The 21,894-nt window shown below is 36.0% G+C and overlaps 1 protein-coding gene across 2 annotated transcripts in view; it reads right to left on the bottom strand.

Annotated features, from left to right (window-relative positions):
• Window positions 1-21,894, bottom strand: part of AP2B1 (adaptor related protein complex 2 subunit beta 1) — a 114,766-nt gene that overhangs the window by 36,497 nt on the left and 56,375 nt on the right. Inside the window, exons 15-17 of one of the 2 annotated variants that reach the window (XM_063109356.1) lie at window positions 7,397-7,438; window positions 6,398-6,544; window positions 3,992-4,137 (exon numbers count right to left, since the gene is read on the bottom strand). In XM_063109356.1, the coding sequence (XP_062965426.1) occupies window positions 3,992-4,137; window positions 6,398-6,544; window positions 7,397-7,438 (335 nt within the window). The remainder of the gene's footprint in view (window positions 1-3,991; window positions 4,138-6,397; window positions 6,545-7,396; window positions 7,439-21,894) is intronic. The other variant, XM_063109357.1, reaches the window with a different exon arrangement.

Here is a 21,894-nt window from a genome sequence, read left to right on the forward strand (position 1 = left end):
GATTCTATTTCTATATACTAGCAACAATCAAAATAAAAAATACTGTTTATTTTAACATCAAAAATATAAAATACTTAAATCTGACATAAGATATACAAGATTTTTACATGAAAAATTATAAAACACTACAGAAAGAAATTAAGGACCTAAATAAAGGGAGAGATATATCATGTTGATGGTTAGAAGGCTCAATATTGTTTAGGTGTCAATTTTTCTCCAAATTGATCTATATATTCACTGCAATCCCAATAAAAAGCAGACCATTTTGTAGAAACTGACAAGCTGATTCTTAAATTTACGGGGCTATGCAAAAAAACTAGGATAACCAAAACAATTTTTCAAAAAGAAGAACAAAGCTGGAAAGACATTATACTGTCTGATTTCAAGACTTACTATGGAAAAAAAGTTTACCTCTTACTTCACACTGTATTTAAAAGTTATTTCAAAATGGATTGTAAAATTAAATCTAATAGCTAAAACTATAACATTTATATTGAAAAATATAGAAAAAAAAACTTTGCAGCCATGGGTTAGGCAAGGATTTCTTGGAAAGAACACAAAAAGCATAAGCCATAAAAAACAAAACAAAACGAAACTTTTGTTTTTTGATAGACACTATTAAGAAAATAAAGGCAACCACAGACTGAGAAAAAAGATTTGCAAGGCATGTATCTGACAAAGGACTTGTATCTAAAGTATATAAAGAACTTTTACAAGTGAATATTAAGACAATCCAAAAAAAAAAAAAAAAACCCACAAGTTGTGAGCAGCTACTTCAGCAAGGGGTATAAGAATGGCCAATATGCTTATGAAAAAAATGCTCAACATTAGTGGTCAATAAGAAAAGGCAAATTAAAATGAGACACTACCACACATCTACAAGAATGGCTAAAATTGGTGAGGATGTGGAACAGCTGGAAATCTCACACACACCATATGACTCAATAATACCATTCCTTTATTTACTCAGGAAAATCAAAAACATACATCACAAAGATTTGTACATGAATGCTCATAGCAGCTTTAGTCATAAAAGATAAACTGGAAATAACACCAAATGACAACTGGTAAATGGGTAAACAAATTGTGGTATATTATCAATGGAATACTACTTAGCAATACAATGAAAATGGCCTACTGATACATGCATCTCAAAAAGCTTTATTCTAAGTGACAGAAACCAGATACAAATGACTCTATACTATGTGATTTCACTTATAAAAAATTAGAGAAAGCACAACTGTAGTGACAAAAAGACTGAACTACAAAGAACAAGGAAACAGACACCATAGTAAACACTGTGAGAGAGAGAATAGAAATTTTAAAAAAGCAAATAAAAGATTTGAGATCACTACTACTCATGAAGTATTTTTGCTTGACAATCAAGTCTAAATCGGATTAACAGATGCAATCAGCAAATCCAGATTATGGGAAACTCCACAGATAAAAGACCTAATTTCTTCTACAGGTAAATTTCAAGGGGAAAAAAGAGAGAGGAGGAACCTATAGGTTAAGAAACTTAACATACTTTTCAATCATTTGCAATGTATGTTGAGACTTTATCAAGACCCTGTTCAGACACAACAAACTGTAGAAAAATATTAGACACCTGTGCAAAGCTGAACACTGATTGGATATTAGATGATATTAAAAAAATTAGAGAGAGGGCCGAGCCCGTGGTGCACTCGGGAGAGTGCAGCGCTGGGAGCGCGGCGACGCTCCCGCCGCAGGTTCGGATCCTATATAGGAATGGCCGGTGCATTCACTGCCTGAGTACCGGTCACGAAAAAGACAAAAAAAAAAAAAAAAAAAAAAAAAAATTAGAGAGAAAAATTATATGTATAAAAGATAGACAAAGAAGAGCCAATAAATGCATAATTGGAATCTCCAAAGAATAAAATCAAAACAATGGAACAGAACAAAAGTTTAAACATATAAGCCCTGAAAACTTTGCTGAAATAAAAGACTTCAATGTACATATTAAAAGAGCATATCTTATTCCAGGAAAAACTGACCAACATTGGTCAACAGAAAATCACATAGTAAAATTATTTAACTTTAAAACTTTGAACAGCTAGATAAAATGATCAAATTACTTACATTTGAAAAATCAGGCTGACAACTGACTTTTCCTCAGGAACATTCAAGGACAAAAGACATTGGAGTAAAATACTTCAAGAGTTCAAGTCAAGAATTTTCAGGTATAAAGGTCACAATTTTGACATTATAAGAAAATTCGAGGAATATTGTTCACATGAGCTCTTTTTGAGGAACCTATTAAAAGACATCCAAGGGAGCTAGCCAATCAGCTCAGTTGGTTAGAGTACGGTACCAATGACACCAAGGTCCAGGGTTCAAGCCCGGTACAGGCCAGCCACCACATATATACAAAAAAAAAATGTATATAAAAAAAAAAATCCAAGAAATGACAGTGGAAATTTAAATAAATGTAAAATTAATTAATTAATTAATTAAAGAAATTTAAATAAATGAAATGGTAGTGAGCATGAATTGCATAAATCCAAACAAAACAAAGATGTGGACAATGGTGAAAGAATGAGATGTAGAAATGATACAATTTACAAACATGGGAGGAAAAAGGGCAAGTAAGAAGAAAGGGGGGCCAGCCAGTGGCTCACTTGGGAGAGTGTGGTGCTGATAACACCAAGGCCGCGGTTTCAGATCCCTACGTAAGGATGGCCGGTTAGCTCACTTGGGAGAGTGTGTGCTGACAACACCAAGTCAAGGGTTAAGATCCCCCTACCGGTCATCTTTTTTTTAAAAAAAAAAAAAAAAGAAGAAGAAGAAGAAGAAAGGAAAATAAGCTCTTAGCCTTATCTGTCATAGCTGGGGGGTCAATGATGACAAATCCAGTACTAGAAGTTTAAGCATACTTAAGATAACAAACTAAATCCAAAGAAAGCAGGGACTAAAGTTATTCTATAAAGGAATAAGTATAACTATCAGAACAAAAATATAAACCTTTCTAAGTATCAGACCAACTTTAAAAAAAAGGCAAAGACAAATAGAAATGAATGTAGGCTATGCAGATTTCCTTTATTACAATAGATTCACCCAACAGCCTTTGTCTCCCTATCTGTCTACCTTGTTTGTTTTCCCAACAGCCTTGGCCTTTAACAGAGCCAGCTCCCCAAACATGGCTATACATATAACTGGTCTGACAGAAGAAAACACAGACTTTCTAGATATTTAAATGATTTCTAACATGCAGAACTCTCAAATCCAGGGTACAAAAATATTTCTAAATGATTAGAAATAAATCAGATAGTCACTGACAAATTTTATTAAATACGCTTTAAGGGTCCAATTACTATTTTGTTATAAGCAAGGTTGAATATTTTGCATTTACAAATGAATTAAAGTCCTGCCGTTAAAGTCCAGCAGTCAGGTTCCTGAACAATAAATTTAATGCAAACCACTGATGTTTCAGAAGTATAAGACATAAACATTTTACCTCTTCATGCTCTCTTCCTTTTTAAGGCAGAGAATTCATTGCTAAAAGCAGATTGTCAGCCTATATGTGAGTATTTGGTTAACATGTATACTGACTATCTTACATATTTCTGACACCAACCAAAGAATGTCAATATTCCCTAACAAGATGAGAACTTCAGACAGAAGCTTTGAAATGTCTGGCACACAGATGCTAAACAATTATTTGTTGAATAAATAAATTTCAGTTAAAATTTCATTTTAATTGTTTTAAAAACATTATAATCCTAGAATTTTTTAAAAAGACATTAAATAAGTTTTGGTTTTTCATTCCATACAGATTGAGTTTCCCACCAAATTCCCAAGGGTCTCCAGAGTTAAAGGTGACAACTGAATAGACCTGCAAGAGCCAGGGCTCACTCTATAGCTACCATCTGCCAACATGTGAGTTTTGACTCATCATTAAATGGAACATTCTCTTGTTGGACACAAGGTACACTGTTGTCTCAACAGCAAGCTGGAGACTCAGATTTCTTACCTATTCTTGTTAAATTGGATTGCAAAGTCTGTCATATGCTGTAGAGCTTTATTGGTAAAGTTCATTTCCATATAGATGTGCCCCTGGCGGTGAGTAAATGTTCCTGAAATCTCCAAGCCTTTAGCCTTTACTGCAGGTAGCCAGACCTGAAACACAGTATAAAGCCTAATGTAACCAGACAGGATTTGGCTATTCATTTTTTAAAAAGTGAGGAAGAAATTAAATTTCACTTCCTTCAGCAATTATGGTGATTTTTATACTATAAGTATCAAGTCAATACAAAAGGCTCTGGATAAAGTCATATTTTATGAAGGAAAAAATAAATAAACCAATCTTTGGGCAACCCTAGTTCTTTTCCGACTTCTGTTCAACTTGGTCATTTTACTACTTTTGAGTGTTACTTCCAAATATATACAAGGAAAAGAGAAATTCCAATGAGTATGTGTTTTTTTGTTACTTTTGGTAAAAGGTTTAAAGGGAAGAAACTGAATCTGCTAATGAAAATAGCATGTCTGTAATCTTTGAAGACTTTTTCATTACCAAAATCCATCATTAGTAATCTCCTTAAGGGCAAGGACCATGTCTTAGGTATATTTTTAACTCTTGCTTAAGTTTCTAGTAAGTAGTAAATACTCAGATGTTGCTTAAATAATATCTATTCTCTCTATCTAATTCATTTGCTACCCACCCCCTAGCCCCAGAACCTGTGACACTCTTGGACTATACCAGTAAAAAACAAAAAAATCAGGAAATCCATGAGCTGTTCTGACCACCTAAGACAGAATACTGAAGAGTCTTGGGTGGTGAATAATCACAACAATATATTCACAGCCACACGAATAGAAAAAAAAAGAGGGGGAAAAAAAATCAACCATCAGATACGATTTTTCATTAATAAGAGGGTAAAAAATTGAAAAAGTCAGTAATACCAAATGAAGGAGAATATGAAGAATTTGGCACTTTTATATTCTGTTGGTGGGAATGTAACTTGATGCCACCTTTTTGGAGGGCAAATTGGTAATGTCTATTTAAAAATGTTAAATGATCAAGTAAATTGCAAATTTACCCTATAGATACACTTACAAAAATATACAAGGATATATGAACAGCAAGGAAGTTCACTGAAACATCGTAATAGCAACAACAACAACAACAGCAAAAAGTGAGGTCAGGGCCAGAGAATAACCTAAATGTTCATCAACAGGGGAATGATTAAATAAATTCTGGTGTATCAATATACTGGATAGAGCCATTCAAGAAAAATGTGGTAGAGAAAAAAAAACAAGGTGCAAAACAATATATTCCATTGCCACAGCATTTTCAAAGGATACAAATATATATAGGTATACGCATGATCTTTTCTTCTTCTTTTGAAAGCACATACGAGAAAGTTAACAGTGGCCATATGAATATATGGGGAAGTTGGGACACGGGGTGACTTAACTTTACAACTTATATTTGTAAATTATTTAAGTTGGTTATTTGTATGTATTAATTTTATGTTAGTAAACAAGTACATTAGATAACCTTTAATTAATAATTAAAATCTGTGGGAACAATATCTAATATAGTAAACTTTACAACAAAGCTACTAAGTTGTGCCAAAACATTATGGCTTAGTTTTGAATCATATTTTTGGCTATTCTAGGCAATAGCTGTATATACATAATTATGACTCCTGGAATGAATGACTGGTCTATTTCTCTAGCAGGGGTCTCCCATAAGGAATCAGATGAGCAGGCAGAGAATTCAGGAAGTAACCAGGCATGTAGGTCCTCAGAAAAGCAAGATTATATGAAGCTTGGCCTAACCTGGGTAGCAGTTTTCCCAAGGGCTTAAATGAGCTTCATTTACAGGGAATTTCCCCTCTTGAATTTCAATCTGAGCAATATCAAGCGAGGCTGAAGCCAGAATTGCTTCAATGCCACAAATCTAAATCAGAACTCTAAAAAGGTACATTAAAATCCATGAAAACTAAATTTGAGCAATGGTACTCTAGAATTCATGTGTAATACCAATGGGGAAAGGGGAATGAAAGAAATGAGAAGTAAAAATGTTTTCTCTCTCTGTATTTTTCCCCTGCTGGTGCATTATATACCAGATTTTCACTAGATTGAATTCAACATTGACAAACTAGACAATATTTCTAAACATGAGAACAAAACTCAAATACTTAATATTGCCAATTTTAAGTCTAATTACAAATATGTTTAATGAGGATTCTAAAGGTGCTTCCTATTGCTAAGTTTGAAGCCACCTTATATGTCCAAATCTTCCTCTTAAATTCTTCAAAACAAGGGCCCAAACCTTGGATTTATTACCAGTGAAAGTAACACAAACATTAGAAGTAAAGTAATTTGGGTCTCTTCTATTAAAAAAGTATTGCTATGCTAACTCTTTACTTACAGCCTTAGGAGCCACATATCCACCAGGTGCCATGCCTATCCCTGTGGAAAGTTCAAATAGGTCATTCAGACCACTGCTGACCACAGCAGGAGTAGGTGAAGGAGCAAAGGTTGCAGGCACTGATGAAGGGATGAAGGATTGTCCCACCTGCAGGAAAAAAAAGGAAGGGAGGAGATCAGGAAGAACAGATCAATAGTCCTTAAAATGTTGCCATATATTTTAGCATAGATAAATTAACAAGAAAACACCATAATTACAATATTCTCAGGAGTCAAATTAGTATATTGCTTTGACTTTTTAATCATCACAGTTGTTTTCTCATCATTGATAAGATACACTCTTTAGAAGCTTTATCAAGAGAGAGCACTCAGTAGGATACAGGAACACAGTGATCCAAGACTTTGTCTGTTTGTTTCCAATTTTAGCTTCCATGATTCTGTGCAAAAGGCCTACAGGTACCTTAACAAAGGGGGAGTTTGCTTCTGTGGAAAGAGGGAGAAGCATCCAACTTAAACAGCAGTTCCATTCCCACTTGGGTTTGGTCAAGTCTTACTTCCCCGCTTAGGCATAAATATTTAGTAGGAAGCTCTCCTGGGGAAGATGGATATTCACACTCCCCAAACTAATTCACTTATGAGGAGAGTCTCACTGTGAATCCAGCTGACTCTCTCAAGTTCTTTCTAGATGGCACCAGGGAATAAGAGCATTCTCCAGTCAAGATGGGAGGTTCCATTTCCTTTAGCTCTTTAATGTCGGAAAGACAAAGATCTCTATAGGCATCAGAGCACCAATCCCTAAAGATGTCCCTATATCACATGTAGTACATGACCCCAAAGACTCCAAATAACCCTATACTACTTTCTGCTCCTCATATACTATTATGGAGGTTTTGGTGTGCAGTGCTAGATAGCACCAGTGGCTGGTCTGATATGTGTGCATAGGAAAAGCATCAAACAGGGGGCAGCGCTTCCCATGGTGAAAAAAACAGATGGCACTTACTGCCGGACTTCCTCCAATGCCCCCGCCAAGGTCACTGCCAAGCTGAAAGAGAGAAAGAAGAGAGAGGAGAGAGAGGTAGAGTTCATTTAGCTAAGTACTAGGTGCCCATATAGAATCTGTAAATTGATCTACCAAGTTGCTGGAAATACATGCCATTCAACTTGTCTCCCAAAGCCTAAAGAAATTCTAGATTGCAAAGAAATATGTCCTAGGGGAACCAAGTGGTGGTAGTGATGGTCTGTGGGAGTTTTGAGAAAACTTGGAAAGAAGATGGAGCTGGGACATCTCAGAGATGTTTCAGATCCAGTCTTTCCACTGGGGTACGTAGGCACAAACCCAAACAAGATTTAAAGAGTTTGCATATTCCAAGAAGTTCTATCCCTAAGCAGCAATGTTTTAACTATATTTTAATTTTTCCTTAAAAGGAAATTTAAGGGGGGAAATGGAAAAAGCAAAGAAAAACTAAAATGTGCTTTGATCTACAAAACTTTCTGTCCCACTGGGAAGGTGGGAATCAAACCAGTATTGAACTGCAATTTCAAACCTCAAAAATTATAGGTGGAGTAAAAGTGATTTCTAGAGTTTAGAACATTCCTAAGAAAGAAAATAGGTGGGATAGGAAGATATCCTACCTGGGGAGAAATGTAATGCTTCAAATCTCTCTCACATCAATAATACTAAGGAGAAATGCTGTGATTTATTTAGAGTAGATTATTTAAAAGGATGTTAAGCATTAGAGTATTAGACTACCTAAATTAGCTAGCTGACAGGAAAATAATCCCACATGGTCTTAGCCTTGCTTTTTTTCAGGACTATGACATATACAATTCACCCTGAAGTCAGTCTGTAATGACAAAAACATTACACAAGAACTGAAGCTGAAAACAGCTGGCACGCAAGAAATACATATATACACAACTAATGGCACTGTTTAAAAAGCAAAAACTACTTTTTGTTGTTGCTACATTCCACAATTGCTTTCTCCCTAGTTGTCACTGAGCGTCTAAAACACCTCTTTGAAACATCAAATGCCTTGTCTGCTCTGAAAACACTTTCCTTTATTATCTGTCATTTAGTGGTGGAAACTTGCTGTGGTTGTGTTAAAAACAAAATTATCCTGCATCTTCAGGATTAGGGAAAAAGGATTTATTTATCTTCTCAGTGAAAAGACAGTAGTATACAAAATGGTGTTGCCAAAATTTAAAATCAATCTATATTCAAAAATAATGAGGCCTATGAAAAAATTCTGTTTCCACCATGACAGAAAATAACCCTGGCAGGTGCTTCAAAACTGTAGCAACTATGCGCTACACTAAACTACAGAGCACTCCAAACCACAGAGCCAATAGTTCCAGAATCTGGTGCCTGAAGACTACCTAGTGGTTGGACATGGGACGAAAATCACATGCTTAAACAAACAAAGAGGTCATCCCAACCAAGAATTTCAATAATTGGAAAAGTGTGAAAGCAAATAAAAAGATATTACACATCTGCTTTCTCCCTGGCAGTAGAATAGCACACATCTGCAGCCTGACATCTGAAAAGCATGACATTCCTTCTACTCAAAACAAACACTTATATAACATTTATTACATGCAAGGCATCACAGGGGATGTAGAGATGCCAGGCAATGAGGGAACTATATAGATAAATAAGAACCAGGCTTTGCAAATTGGGTGGAGAAATAAAACATGAATGTAAAACCATGCAGAATACACTAAAACAAAAGAAGTTAGTTCTGAAGGGAAGAACTTTCTTCTAGCTAGAGGATAATAAAGAGAAGCTTCAAAGAGGTAGTGGTGACCAAAAGTTAATAAATCTCAAACTCTAGATCCTATAGAACAAGAAGCCCTTGAAATGACTGACAAGGAATTTTGAGTGATAATTCTAAGGAAACTGAATGAGATACAAGAAAACTCAGCTAGACATCATGATGAAATGAGGAAAAGTATACAGGACCTGAAAGAGGAAATGTACAAGGAAATCAATGTCCTGAAAAAAAATGTAGCAGAACTTGCCAAACTGAAGAAGTTATTCAGCAAAATAAAAAACACAACGGAGAGTTTAACCAGCAGGCTTGTCGAAGTTGAAAAGAGAACCTCTGAACTTGAAGATAGGCTGTTTGAAATAACACAAGCAGACAAAAAAAAAAGAAAAAGAATCAAAGAAATTGAAGAAAATCTGAGCCAGATATCAGACAACCATAAGTGCTCAAATATCCGAGTCATGGGTATTCCAGAAGGGGAGGAAAAAGGAGATTGCATTGAAAACATATTCAACAAAATAGTGGCAGAAAACTTCCCAGGTATAGGAAAAATCACAGATCTTCAGATCCAGGAAGCTCAACGATCTCCAAACGTATTCAATCCAAAAAGGTCTTCTCCAAGACATGTCATAGTCAAATTGGCAAAACTCAGAGACAAAGAGAGAATCTTAAAAGCTGCAAGAGAGAAGCGTCAAATCACCTATAAGGGAGCCCAAATCAGGCTAACATCAGACTTTTCATCACAAACCCTAAAAGCTAGAAAGGAATGGGATGATATATTCAAAATACTAAAAGACAAAGATTGCCAGCCAAGAATACTTTAACCTGCAAGGCTATACTTCCGAAATGAAGGGCAAATAGTATATTTCTCAGACAAACAAAAACTGCAGGAGTTCACTACCACATGACCACCCTTACAAGAAATCCTCAAGGGAGTACTGGGTTTGGTTCCTGAAAAATAACTACCACTGCCATAAAAACTCAAGAAAAATCAATACCCACTAGTATAATAAAAATGGCATTCATGAAGAGAAAACAAACAAACAAAAATGCTATCTACAACCTAAGGAACCAACAAACACAGAAACCAAACAGTAAATCAGAAAGCAAGGACCACAACAAAACAACCAATAAAATGCTAGGAATAAATCAACACCTTTCAATAACAACTCAATGTAAAAGGCTTAAATTCCCCAATCAAAAGACACAGACTGACTGACTGGATTAAAAAGGAGGGCCCAACTATATGCTGCCTACAAAAGACCCACCTCACCCATAAAGACTCACATAGACTAAGAGTGGAAGGATGGAAAAAGATTTACCATGCAAACAGAAAAAAAACCAAGCTGGAGTAGCTATTCTTATATGCGATAAAATAGACTTTAAACTTAAAACCATAAAAAGAGAAATGAGGGACACTATGCAATGATAAAAGGATCAATCCATCAAGAAGACATAACAATCATAAATATATATGCACCCAATGTGGGAGCAGCCAGATTTATAAAACAAACTCTATTAGATCTAAAGAAGGAAATAGACACTAATAGCATAATAGCAGGGGACCTGAACACCCCACTGTCAATATCGGACACATCATCTAGGCAAAGAATCAGCAGAGAAACACAAGATCTAAACAAAACTCCAGACCAATTGGACTTGGCAGATATCTGCAGAACATTCCATCCAACAACCTCAGAATATTCATTCTTCTCATCAGCACATGGATCAATCTCCAGGATAGATCACATATTAGGTCACAAATCAAGTCTCAACAAATTAAAAAAAAATTGGAATTGTCCCATGTATTTTCTCAGACCACAATGGATTAAAACTAGAAATTAATAACAAACAAAACTCTGGAAACTATACAAACACATAGAAATTAAACAGCACTCTACTTAATGACATATGGGTCCAAGAAGAAATCAAGCAGGAAATCAAAAAATTTATTGAAACTAATGAAAATAATGATACATCATACCAAAACCTGTGGGATACTGCAAAAGCAGTATTAAGGGGGAAATTTATTGCATTAAATGCTCACCTCAGAAGAATGGAAAGATGGCAAGTGAACAACCTAACACTTCACCTTAAAGAACTAGAAAAACAAGAACAATCCAAACCTAAAGTTAGCAGACCGAAAGAAATCATTAAGATCAGAGCAGAACTTAATGAAATTGAAACCCGAAAAACAATACAAAAAATCAATGAATCAAAAAGTTGGTTTTTTGAAAAGATAAATAAAATTGACAAACCATTAGCATGGCTAACAAAAAAAAAAAGAGAGAAGATTCAAATAACAAAAATTAGAAATGAAAAAGGCGATATTACAACCGATTCATCTGAAATGCAAGGAATCATTCGAGACTACTATAAACAACTATATGCCAACAAATTTGAAAATCTGGAGGAAATGGATAAATTTCTGGACACACACAAGCTCCCAAAACTGAACCGTGAAGACGTAGAAAGTTTGAACAGACCAATAACAATAAAGGAGATTGAAGTTGTTATCAGAAGGCTCCCAACAAAGAAAAGCCCAGGACCAGATGGATTCACAGCAGAATTTTACCACACATTCAAAGAGGAATTGACACTGATTCTTTACAAACTATTCCAAAAGATTGAAACAGACGCAAATCTCCCAAACTCATTCTATGAAGCAAACGTCATCCTGATACCAAAACCAGGTAAAGATATAACCAAAAAAGAAAACTACAGGCCGATATCCTTGATGAATATAGATGCAAAAATCCTCACTAAAATACTAGCAAACAGAATACAGCAACACATACGTAAAATTATTCACCACGATCAAGTGGGATTCATCCTAGGGATGCAAGGTTGGTTCAACATACGCAAATCAATAAATGTGATACACCATATTAATAAAGTCAAACACAAGGACCATATATGATCATCTCTATAGATGCTGAAAAAATTCATTTGATAAAATTCAGCACTCATTCATGACAAAGACCCTCTATAAGTTAGGTATAGAAGGAAAGTATCTCAACATAATTAAAGCCATATATGACAAACCCACTGCCAATATCATCCTGAATGGGGAAAAGCTGAAAGCTTTTCCTTTAAGAACAGGAACTAGACAAGGATGCCCACTCTCACCACTCTTATTCAACATAGTGTTGGAAGTACTAGCCAGAGCAATCAGAGAAGAGAAGGAAATAAAGGGCATCCAGATTGGAAAAGATGAAGTCAAACCGTCCCTGTTTGCAGATGACATGATCCTAATATCGAACAGCCTAAAACCTCTACAAAAAAACTGTTGGAATTGATAAATGATTTCAGTACAGTAGCAGGATACAAAATCAACACCCCAAAATCAGTACCATTTCTTTTCTCCAATAGTGAACATGCAGAACGAGAAATCAAGAAAGCCTGCCCATTTACAATAGCCACCAATAAAATAAAATGCTTAGGAATTGAGTTAACCAAGGATGCGAAAAATCTCTATAATGAGAACTACAAACCACTGCTGAGAGAAATTAGAGAGGATACAAGAAGATGGAAAGATAATCCCATGCTCTTGGATTGGAAGAATCAACATAGTGAACATGTCCATACTACCCAAAGTGATATACAAATTCAATGCAATCCCCATCAAAATTCAAAAGACATTTTTCTCAGAAATGGAAAGAACTATCCAAACATTTATATGGAATAATAAAAGACCACGCGTAGCCAAAGCAATGCTGAGCAAAAAAAATAAAGCTGGAGGCATAACACTACCTGACTTTAAGCTATACTACAAAGCTATAATAACCAAAACAGTATGGTACTGGCATAAAAACAGACACACTGATCAATGGAATAGAATAGAGAATCCAGAAATCAACCCACACACTTACTGCCATCTGATCTTTGACAAAGGCACCAAGCCTATGCACTGGGGAAGGGACTGCCTCTTCAGCAAATGGTGCTGTGATAACTGGATATCCATATGCAGGAGAATTAAACTAGACCCATACCTCTCACCATATATTAAAAGCAACTCAAAATGGATTAAGGATTTAAATATACACCCTGAAACAATAAAACTTCTTAAAGAAAACATAGGAGAAACACTTCAGGAAATAGGACTGGACACAGACTTCATGAATACGACCCCAAAAGCATGGGCAACCAAAGGAAAAATAAACAAATGGGATTATATCAAACTAAAAAGCTTCTGCACAGCAAAAGAAACAATTAACAGACCAATAAATTAAAAGACAACCAACAGAGTGGGAGAAAATACTTGCAAAATATACATCTGACAGAGGATTAATATCCAGAATATATAAGGAACTCAAACAACTTTACAAGATGAAAACAAGCAACCCAATTAACAAATGGGCAAAAGAGCTAAGCAGGCATTTCTCTAAGGAAGATATACAAATGGCCAACAGACATACGAAAAAATGCTCAACATCACTCAGCATCCGGGAAATGCAAATCAAAACCACATTGAGATACCATCTAACCCCAGTTAGGATGGCTAAAATCCAAAAGACTCTGAATGATAAATGCTGGCGAGGTTGTGGAGAAAAAGGAACTCTCATACACTGTTGGTGGGACCACAAAATGGTGCAGCCTCTATGGAAAATGGTATGGAGGTTCCTGAAACAATTGCAGATAGATCTACCATATGACCCAGCTATCCCACTGCTGGGAATATACCTAGAGGAATGGAAATCAAGTCGAAGGTATACCTGTTCCCCAATGTTCATTGCAGCACTCTTTACAATAGCCAAGAGTTGGAACCAGCCCAAATGTCCATCATCGGATAAGTGGATACGGAAAATGTGGTATATCTACACAATGGAATATTACTCAGCTATAAAAACGAATGAAATACTGCCATTTGCAACAACATGGATAGACCTTGAGAGAATTATATTAAGTGAAATGAGTCAGGCACAGAAAGAGAAATACCACATGTTCTCACTTATTGGTGGGAGCTAAAAATTAATATATAAATTCACACACACACACACACACACAAAAAGAAAACCGGTGGGGGGGGTGGGGAAGAAGATATAACAACTACAATTACTTGAAGTTGATACGACAAGCAAACAGAAAGGACATTGTTTGGGGGGGAGGGAGGAGAGGGAGGAGGGAGGGAGGTTTTGGTAAGGGGCAACAGTAATCAACCACAATGTATATCGACAAAATAAAATTTAAGAAAAAAAAAAAAAAAAAACAATGCGGAAGGTTGAATATACTAATTATCCTGATTTAAGCATCACATATTGCAAAAAGGTATTGATAGTCAACGCTGTACCCTACAGATATGTACAATCAATTATGTTTCAATAAAAATATTTTTAAAGGTTGACAAAAAAAAAAAAAAGAGGTGGTGGTATGGGTTTATAATGAGAGAACTTATAAAAGGCTAAAATGAGGAGGGGCATTTCTCAAAACAACATGAACAAAAGGTAAAAGGCAAAATAAAAGCATGATCAAGAATAATGAGTAGTCCAGTTAGATTGAAGCACAGGGTAGATATTTGTTTTTTTAAAAAAAAAAAAGTACAAAATAAATTTGTAAAGGTAGCCTGATTAGGGAAGGTCTTTAATTTTTAATTTCCCCTTCATGAAAACCTGGAGGTTTCTTAGCCTAAGATTCAAACTCTCTAAGAGTACTATTAATGACTTCAAATGTGTTCTAGTAACTATGGTTTTCAAACTCAGATACACAATGGAATCAATCACCTGTGTGTGTGTGTTGGTGGTGGTGGTGGGGAGGTGCTTTAAAAATAGTGATACCTGAGTCTTACTCCCAGAGATAGTGATTTAATCATTCTGAAGCATAGCCTGGGCATCAAAATTTTGAAAAGCTCCTTCAGTTGATTCTAATATACAGTCGAGGTTGAAAACATTGCCTTAAAGAATTAACTATGATTTGGAGTTAGACAAGATTCATCTGCTCAGAAATGACTTGGAGCTTACTTCTGAATTAAAAGGAAGCCAAAATTTGAGCAGAAAGAAAAACCTTTTCTAAAGGAGAGGAAAGGCTAAGTTCAAAAATAATGGAAGAAAACCTATAAAATGTCTCATTTGTCCTGATACTTTGATGTGTGATGACTTTCAGGGAGGCTTACCCCCCCCCCCCAGCCATTATCCCCTTCTGAACAGGCTCACAATCCAAGCTTGAACGAGAATTCTTTATGGACCTGGTTAGTACTTGATGGCAAGAAAGAAAAAACACACTAGAAAGGAAATAGCAGTTTTACCTAATATGCTAAATTCAATAAAAGAAAAGGTACTCACTGGTGGTGTTTAGACCAAAGCAAATAAAGCCTATTAACAGCCTGTATTTTTTTAGATTTCATTTTTTTATCTTTGAATATTACATGAGTATTAGCTGGAAAAGACCTAAATGTACTTGCCCTCATGCTGCTCATCAATTTTATTCAAAACCATGGAAGAAACTTGAAAAACAATCCTGACACTCCTTTGTTTATGTTCAGTATATCAGATACAACCCAATGAGAATCAAGAACTCTGATCTGACACAGACATATCTCAAAAAGTATCAGAGACACGTAGCCAGCGATTAAAGGTTCACCTAATTGTGCTATGTCTAGAGAGCAAACGAAAAGAACAATTTCAACATGTTTTCTAACTATCAAAACTATAGCTTATTCAGACTTTATTCATCATCTTTCTTCTTGACTGGAAAAGATTCTAAGGGAGGTTCTCCTCCTCTCTGAAAATATGGCAAGGTGATAGCACAATGATGGGCACGAGTGACTACTGGGGAGATGTCAGCAAGGATGGAAGCCAATTACCCAGTGTGTGGCCTCTCCTATCTACAATGACAAACAGGATGAAGCAGATATTAATCAAGAAAAAAAGAAAGCTAGAAAACTGAGCAAATACCCAGGAAAGTTGTTGTAAATCTGCCTGAACTAGACATTAACCATTTCAGTTCAGTTACTGGTATTATTTACAGTCAGGTTCATCTGTTTGGAAATACTCTGAGCTCATACTTATTGGGTAGGGTACAAAATCAGTCAAGCTAGGACTTGTAAAAACCAGAATGATATGTGTTATCCCACAAGCTGGTGGGAACCAGGAGTGAAAAGGAGTAAGCCTGCAGGGCATGGCTTTAACCCCAATTTTAGGTGTCTACATATTGTATTTTAACTGTCTCTTGGAGTTGCCCACTTCCCATTGTTCCCATGAGTGCCTTACTGAGGCTTCCATTTTCTCCATAAAAAAATGTCAGCTACAGGCCAACTAAATTAGGATATAGAAAGAAAAGGGGAGAAGTGCCAATTTCAGAAAAAAAATATTTCAAATGCTAAAAATAGAGCAGAATTTTCCTAAAGGTCTGTAGCTGATACCCAAGTCCAAATGTTCTTGCTAGCTGTACAGTTTTCCCCAGTCCTCAATCTAAAGCATGGTAGTTGTAGTCATTAAATGGCACTAAGAATAATACTAACATTTGGCTACTGCCAAAGAGTGGTCTCTTTACCATGCCTGAAGTAGTGCTGAATGGTACTCAGTTCATGTTGAACTATACAATAATGTGTTGTTGCACTATTAATTCAGTAACTGGATGGAAAGCAGTGATTCTGTGATCACTTACTGTAACTTATGAGCTAAAGGAATTTCAGTATGGTTACATGAGCTCTGCAACAGAATCATATAGAGCCAGAAATTTGAGAGCTGAGCCTGCCTATAGGCTCTAGTTCAGCTATAGTCACCAAAAGGAAATATCCTCATTCAATGGCAATATGCTATAATAGAAGAAACAGAAAGAACTCAAGATAGAAGTTCCATAAGGGAACAAGTCTGCCTAATTCCAAGGAAAGAAATGAAGAAAATCTTTTATAGAGGAATATCAAATGAGATGGCCACTGAGCAGACAAAAAAAAAAAAAAAAAAAAAAAAATTCCCACAAATTATCACAATGACTGATCTGGGTTAGCCCCTTTGAGGTACATCTGGCCAGTCCAAAGTACATCTGCTTCTAAAACTGGGAGCTGTCTGGGTATCCGAAGACATTCTCTTAATTATAGGTGTAGATCTTAAGCTCAGACATTCTACGCAGCTGTCTAGAGCTATCAACTCTTTTCTCTGATGCTTTCCAGAATTTACTGAATTGAAGCAAATCTAAGGAATGCTCCAAGTCATATGGCTTACCAATAGCTCTGTTATTCAGGAGTCAATGGAATCATGTATAAAAGGGAATACAATGATTCCCATCACAAACAATAAAACTTATTATTGTTAAAATCCTATTGGTATCAAAAACATCAATCTGTGTTTTTTCTAGCAGGGTTTAGACTATAGAAGGCACACAGCATCTCCTAAGTGAAAGCATGGTTTTCAGCTATTGGACTGTAAATTTTAATTTGATCTTCAAAAAGCTATTCAGAAAAGGATCATAAAATATAACTAATCAAACTGGTGAAAAGACTCTGTAACCATGCAAAAGCTATTAAACACTGATGGCTAACAGTAGGCTTGATATGGAATAGCATACATGAGTTGAAATCATACAAAAGCATCAGAAAATCCCTAACTTGAGCAGGAAAAGGTTTCTATCAACAGAAAAGTAGGGGGATGTAACAGATTATTTCCTGATATGGTATAAAAAGTCCTTAGAATGACCACTACAGGTCTGTAGGTAAGACAGAACTCACTGTTGAATACAGCAAAAGCCACAGCTCTGCATCCCACCTCATTTTCCTTTACAGCATTTACTACTTCACTATATACGGATTTATAATTTGTATCCCACCACTGGAATGCAAGCTTGCAAGGACTGTTTTGTTCACAACTTGTATTTCTAGTACATAGAATGGAGCCTAACATATAGTAAGCACTCAAATATTTATTTATTGAATGAATGAAAGTTCTAGTAACCATATAAGTATGGCTACTGGTGATATTTCTTGGGAGACAATTTTTAAATGAACCATTTTATTGAAGAAAATAATCACCAAAAAGATAGAAGGCTGACAAAATTGTTTACCAATTGGCCTAGAGCACAGTATCTGTATCAACATTGCCAACACATATGAATAGAACCAAGAGTGGGGAATAAACTGCCCCCCATCCCCCGCCAAAGCCCTTTCTAGAAAGAAAATGTATTATTTGAGTGGTTTTGATAGCAAGTTTTCAGCAGAAGAATGCCCGCACATCATTTAATTATCCTCAAAGTACTAGTGCTTTTTCATAGCTCACTGCCAAACAGATGGGAAAATAAGGTTTCCTGGCTCTATTTAAAAGAGAATAAGATGAATAATCTTGTTCTTTCCAGAAAAATGCATGAACTTATCCAGTCTCTCTTTTCATGAGTGAATACACTTCTACAGTCCTCAAATTTTCATGTGCCTTCTAGTCACACACTAGCCCAAACTAATATGCCCAAGGCACCTGAGAGGAACACCATGGAGAGGCCCAGGGCAAGCAAGCCTTCTGCTTTATCTTAAACAGTCATGCAATTTTACATTCTAAGCCATAACTATCAGTGTTTATTCTGTGTTTACATTACTTATCATTAATACGACTGACACTGCAAGAGGATGAGCCATGTTTATCCTGCAGCTACAAATGCATCCTACACTCTGTTGTGTACTCCAGAGATTGTGTACCCCAGTTTCAGAAGGACCAAAGGAAAGTGAAACTGGACTCTATTCTACAGGGTGACAATAACAAACAAACTGGAGGAATCACAGAACAGTGAAAAGAGTATAAACTGAAGTTTTGAATAAGTCCCTGGGTTCAAATCCCAATTCTGAGACTTACACATTATGTGACCTTCAGTTTTCTGTAAAATGAGGCCCAATACCAATTACCTTGTTGGGTTGTTTTGAGGACTAGAAATTATAAAAGTTCTAGCACAGGGACTGGCACTAAAAAATTCGTAATTATTCCCAAAACTGACTTAGGCCAGCCTTGACTAAACATATGCATCGATAAAAAGATGGTAGTTACAGAAGCCATGCTGAAAAATTTAGTGGGCAAAATTGGGCAACAACTTACAAAGATCTCTTCTCACAACACAAACTCTAAAAACTAAGCTCTTAAATCACTGCAAAGCTCCTCTAAAGGAAAAAAAATAAGGTGCAAAATTAGTATATATTATGAATTTCCTGTAGGCTAGAACAACTCAAAACTATTAATAAAATAGCTCATGTCTTAAAGATAAAAAAAAAAAAAACAAACCTGTAAGAAACAGGGTGGGAAATTTTGAAAAAATATATACTGGGACGCAGGAAAGGGCAATTTCTCCTATATTCCGGTCCAGCTGTGCACACAGAGAAAACATTTCTCTATATAAAATCCTCTGTCAGCATAATGCTTCTTTCCACTTGTGATCACAATAGCACCATTTATCTAAATAGAAGAAGGCACAGCACTTTGGATTAAGAAAAGGCTGTAATTTAGCTATGGCCTCTGCTGACTGACTGAAAGCAAAGGCAACAAATAATGGAGATTCAATCATTACTACAGCGATCCTCACAGATGTCAGGCTCATGAGCACATAACACGTACACAGGAGTTTTATACACATGGGCATCGGGTCACCTCCCACACCACACCACACCAGAAGGCTTTGCACTGTGAGAAAAATCACACTACCTGGAACAGGCAGTTCCTTAGATTAAGTATCAGAGGCATCAAAAAACAAAACAAAATGAAAAAAGCCCACATATATGGCTTCTAAAACAAAGAAACGAAAAAGCCCAAATAAATACTTTTGCAAGCCTACACCTAAATAGTATACTATCATGCTCTACTCTCTCCTCTTAGAGCACATCAACCACGTGAATTGCAACACTTAAATTCATTCCACATCAAGGCAACAGTTAAGTTTACACTAACAGAAAGAGGAAATTATCTGTACAGTACAAGCAAAAGAGAACATGCTGAAGGGCATGCAAAAAATAAGGATGGGGATGTTCCAGTAAAGAGACTAAAAAGAACAGGAAGGAAATCCATTTTGATTCAAGTCTGGCCATGAAGAAGCATTCCATTTTTAAATTTCTGCCTAAATTAATGATTTTTCAAAGGTGACTACCTCCTTTAAAAAAAGCAAGAATCAATCTGTGGGAGGCGTGGTATGTGTTTTCTTTATATTGGAGCAATATCCCCACTCTTCCTTTGATTTAAGAACCACAGATGTTATGAATCACTATTAATTGATGGAAGAAGGCTGGAGCTTTCAGGCATGTTGTGCAAATAAATAAATAAATTTGTTGCTAAGTATTTCCTGAATATGACAGTTCTAGAGAAAGGTTACAATTTACTAAACCTGAAAATTTTCATAAGTTTGACAATGAAAGAAGGTGAAATAGAATAAAATCTAATAGGAGGATCACCGGGATATAAAAAGGAAGAATAAAAGTATTTTCTAATGAATATCAAGTTTTAAGACAGAAGAAGAGAAAATGGGTAGACAATTCAAAATACGAAATGTCCTCAATTTTCAATCTCCAATTATGGAAAGTGAGCAAGACTAAAAAGAACCCTAGGACTGAGCAACTATATTTAAATTGGTCAAATTCAACTTCTGGCTAATTTCTGATAGGTTGGATCACCTAAGAGAAAATCACAATGGAAAAATATCTCTGGGGAAAGAACAAATGTAAAGTCAGAGATGTCTGTTTTAGTAGAAGGTGTCAAAGAGGCACAATAGAATATAATTTTTTTGTGGAAATCACTGCCTTGGCTTAGAGGTCAGCTTTTAACATCTCTACCTAAGTCCATTTGGAATTTCATTTGGTTCAAAGTTCTCAACTATAGCTGCAAAATTAAAATAGGCTGGGTAACTTTAAAAACAGCAACATTTAGGTCCTGCCTCCCAGAAGTTTTGCTTAATTGCTCTTAGGCCCATGTATTGATAGTATATATTTTTAATGGTACTAATGTGGGACTAATTATGCACCTAGTTTAGAACCACAAAGAGGTTAGTAGCTGACAGGCAATACTTCATTAACGGCACACTACTGACCTCTATAGGTGAGGTTCTGTTAGAAACTGATAATAAAAGCAGCAGCAAGTCTAGATGCCTGGTTGATATCCTTCCTGAAATGATCACTGATCTAACTTAAGGGCTGCTTACCAAACCACCACACAATTCTAACCTTGGCCAAATTTTATTTCATTTTATTTTTTTGGCTATCGGCCAAGTAGGGGGGATCCGAATCCTTTACCTTGGTGTTACAACACCACACTCTAACCAACTGAGCTAACCAGCCAGCCCTGATCGTATTTTAAATGGGGGTCGGGGTCAAATTCTACTACTACTCCTAGCAACATTATTCTCCCTAGTTGGTAAAAGAAAGAACTTTAACAAAATCATTTCACAAGTTTCTTGCCCTTCTTCAATTAACTGGGGTAGGGAAGGAACCCTCTTTCCAGGAGTATGTTCACTACTGAAGTCAACAGAAAAAAAGCATCTGAGTTTACCAGTAGTTCAAACACCAAACTGAAGTGGTTATTCATAGAGGTCACAGTTTTTCCATGTGCTTAACTATGCAAAATGTGGTCCATAAACCAAGCAGCTTCAGCATCACCTGGGAGCTCGCAAGAAATGCAGATTTCTAGGACTCACCACAGACCAACTAAGTCAGAATCTCTCTTGAACAAATCTCTAGCAGATTCACACACACATTACAGTTTGTTTTGAGAAGCACTGCTATAAGGCAAGGATATATTCAAGAAATGGCACTATCTATATAGATTAAGTGACAACTTTAAGGATT

Source organism: Cynocephalus volans, chromosome 10, assembly GCF_027409185.1.
Source record: "Cynocephalus volans isolate mCynVol1 chromosome 10, mCynVol1.pri, whole genome shotgun sequence".
Classification (NCBI taxonomy): domain Eukaryota; kingdom Metazoa; phylum Chordata; class Mammalia; order Dermoptera; family Cynocephalidae; genus Cynocephalus; species Cynocephalus volans.